Consider the following 2,952-nt stretch of genomic DNA (forward strand, 5'->3'; position numbering starts at 1 on the left):
CGTTTACACACACTCACTGTTGACCATCCGGGCCACACCATCCTACGGGGATATGTCAAAACATTTTTTTCTTATTCGAGGGGGAATTCTTATGCACGTTCTGGTCTCCACGGCTGTCCATGCCAACAAATTAAACTGTTGGCTTCTCTAGGGAATAGTTTCATTATACTTTAGTTTATCATGGCCTTTACCATGCTTCGGCCGGTGGCAACTTACCCCTTCTCCTCATATCCTCCTGACTTCAACATGATGTCGGACGACGAGGGGAACCGCAGCGAGAGCGACGGCAGCTCGGACCAGAGCTATGGATGCTGTGCCTCTTCAGAGAAGACTTGTCGGCAGATTTCCCGCGTGGTGGGAGTCGGTGGGGTTGTTGTGGTCAAACAGCGCAACACAGCCAACGCCAGGGAGCGAGACCGGACCCAAAGCGTCAACACCGCCTTCACCGCGCTCCGGACACTCATACCCACGGAGCCGGTGGACAGAAAGCTCTCCAAAATTGAAACGCTCCGGTTGGCGTCCAGCTACATCTCGCACTTGGCCAACATTCTTGTCCTTGGGGACGGGTGCGAGGATGGGCAGCCGTGCCTGAGTGCAGTGTATCGCGTGCAAGGAGATGGTGAGGGGAAGCAACCCAGAACAATCTGCACCTTTTGCTTGAGCAACCAGCGGAAAGGGGTAAGCGTGCATGACAGTGCTATGTCAAGTATGAATTTCAAATTTAACTTATTTTACGTAGTAGACAGGCAGTAGCCTATGGTTCTGAAATGGGCGAGTGGCACATTTGACAGCTAGTATTGCATCATGTTATTATCTACTGTTTCTGTGCATTCAATGTCATTTTCAAAAATAGTCATTTCACAATGATAGTATGGCATCAAAACAATACTAGGCCTATTTTGTTAAATACTTTCTTACCATGTCACTTGAAGATTCATCATAATGGGCATCCGTCGGTTAAGGGACATTTGTCAAACAGCTTCTTGAGAGAGAACACACAAATGGAAAATGATCCCTGTTGGGACATCGTGCATTTATTAATATAATTTTCAGTCTGCTTAGATATCCTTTAAAGGAAAAGCCGAGGAAGGGTTTGTTGATATCAATGACATTAGATTTCACTAAACTATTTGTATTATCCACAAGGGAGAATGAGCATGGATTTAAGCCAAAGACAAATATGCATGTTGTATTCATATGTCGGTCGCAGATGGTTCCTGCTTCAGAATTTTCCAGAAATCAATTCTGATGTTAATGAATAACATTGACCGAACATGACATTTATTTTTGCAGGGGAAAGATGGTCGGGGTTGTCTGAAAATGCATGCAACCCGTGCACTACGAATGAGCCGAAGATAGACAACTCTCAAATTCCAAGGATGGTTTAGTTCAAGTCCGCACCTCAGGGAAAAACTCCAGCTATCACACCTACTCCTACACAGACCGACACATAGGCCAGAATGCCTTCGAACTGCGGAAAAAGACTGTCAAAAAAAGAATGTTCCTCTCATAATGCTGGTTTGGTGAAATGTGATTTTGGAGGAACAAATGAGACTATTTGGTTGCCTTTTCAACACCATTTTGTATTTTGCGTTGAAATTAAATATATTTTTACATAGTTGTTGTTGTCCCTAGTCTAATTTCAGCCCCTCATACCAACACATTTGTGGTGATGTTTTCATATGGTTAACCCCGTACACTTGTGGAAATTGGGCCATATTGAAATGTTTCTAACATAAAAACAATAAAAAGCGTATGCATGACCATGGTAGCAATTGAAAGAAAACACTTGAGATTATGGGGAAATGAACACACCAAAGGCTAAGACAACAGTTTACCTGACACAAGACTGAATCCAAACATTACACTGTTGATTTTACATTTACTGTACTTTTCACAGCATTTGGCAAAAACGAAATCTCAAAATACTCTGTATACATTCAGTAACATAAAAATAATATTCATTGACATTTTGGAGTAGGTGCAAGATGAGAAAAAAACGATTACAAGAGTTTGACTGCGATGTCTAACTTGTGTCTCCAATTGGCCACACACCTCACCAAACTGCACAGTTCTTAACTAATTTCAATGTATTTACAGTGGGGCAAAAAAGTATTTAGTCAGCCACCAATTGTGCAAGTTCTCCCACTTAAAAAGATGAGAGAGGCCTGTAATTTTCATCATAGGTACACTTCAACTATGACAGACAAAATGAGAAGAGAAAAATCCAGAAAATCACATTGTAGGATTTTTAATGCATTTATTTGCAAATGATTGGTCAATAACAAAAGTGTATCTCAATACTTTGTTATATACGCTTTGTTGGCAATGACACAGGTCAAATATTTTCTGTATGTCTTCACAAGGTATTCACACACTGTTTCTGGTATTTTGGCCCATTCCTCCATGCAGATCTCCTCTAGAGCAGTGATGTTTTGGGGATGTTGCTGGGCAACACAGACTTTCAACTTCCTCCAAAGATTTTCTATGGGGTTGAGATCTGCAGACTGGCTAGGCCACTCCAGGACCTTGAAATGCTTTATACGAAGCCACTCCTTCGTTGCCCGGGCGGTGTGTTTGGAATCATTGTCATGCTGAAAGACCCAGCCACGTTTCATCTTCAATGCCCTTGCTGATTAAAGGAGGTTTTCACTCAAAATCTCACGATCAGTTGTCCTGGTCCCTTTGCAGAAAAACAGCCCCAAAGCATGATGTTTCCACCCCATGCTTCACAGTAGGTATGGTGTTCTTTGGATGCAACTCAGCATTCTTTGTCCTCCAAACACGACGAGTTGAGTTTACCAAAAAGTTTTATTTTGGTTTCATCTGACCATATGACATTCTCCCAATCTTCTTCTGGATCATCCAAATGCTCTCTAGCAAACTTCAGACGGGCCTGGACATGTACTGGCTTAAGCAGGGGGACACGTCTGGCACTGCAGGATTTGAGTC

At 42.6% G+C, this 2,952-nt stretch overlaps 1 protein-coding gene across 1 annotated transcript; it reads left to right on the forward strand.

The window, feature by feature from the left end:
- Nucleotides 1–1,618, forward strand: LOC115146316 (transcription factor 15-like). Its single transcript, XM_029688331.2, has 2 exons — nt 1–678; nt 1,294–1,618. Exons 1-2 carry the CDS (start codon nt 181–183, stop codon nt 1,357–1,359), a joined length of 564 nt encoding a protein of 187 aa, XP_029544191.1. The 5' UTR covers nt 1–180; the 3' UTR covers nt 1,360–1,618.
- Nucleotides 1,619–2,952: the final 1,334 nt, after the last annotated feature.

This window comes from Oncorhynchus nerka, linkage group LG2 (genome assembly GCF_034236695.1).
Source record: "Oncorhynchus nerka isolate Pitt River linkage group LG2, Oner_Uvic_2.0, whole genome shotgun sequence".
Taxonomy (NCBI): domain Eukaryota; kingdom Metazoa; phylum Chordata; class Actinopteri; order Salmoniformes; family Salmonidae; genus Oncorhynchus; species Oncorhynchus nerka.

Excerpts from the sequence above, each read along its gene's own strand:
- LOC115146316 (XM_029688331.2), top strand. The coding sequence starts at position 181 with ATGGCCTTTACCATGCTTCGGCCGGTGGCAACTTACCCCTTCTCCTCA. Across the intron at positions 679-1,293 it reads TGAGCAACCAGCGGAAAGGG|GGGAAAGATGGTCGGGGTTG; the intron begins GTAAGCGTGCAT and ends TTATTTTTGCAG.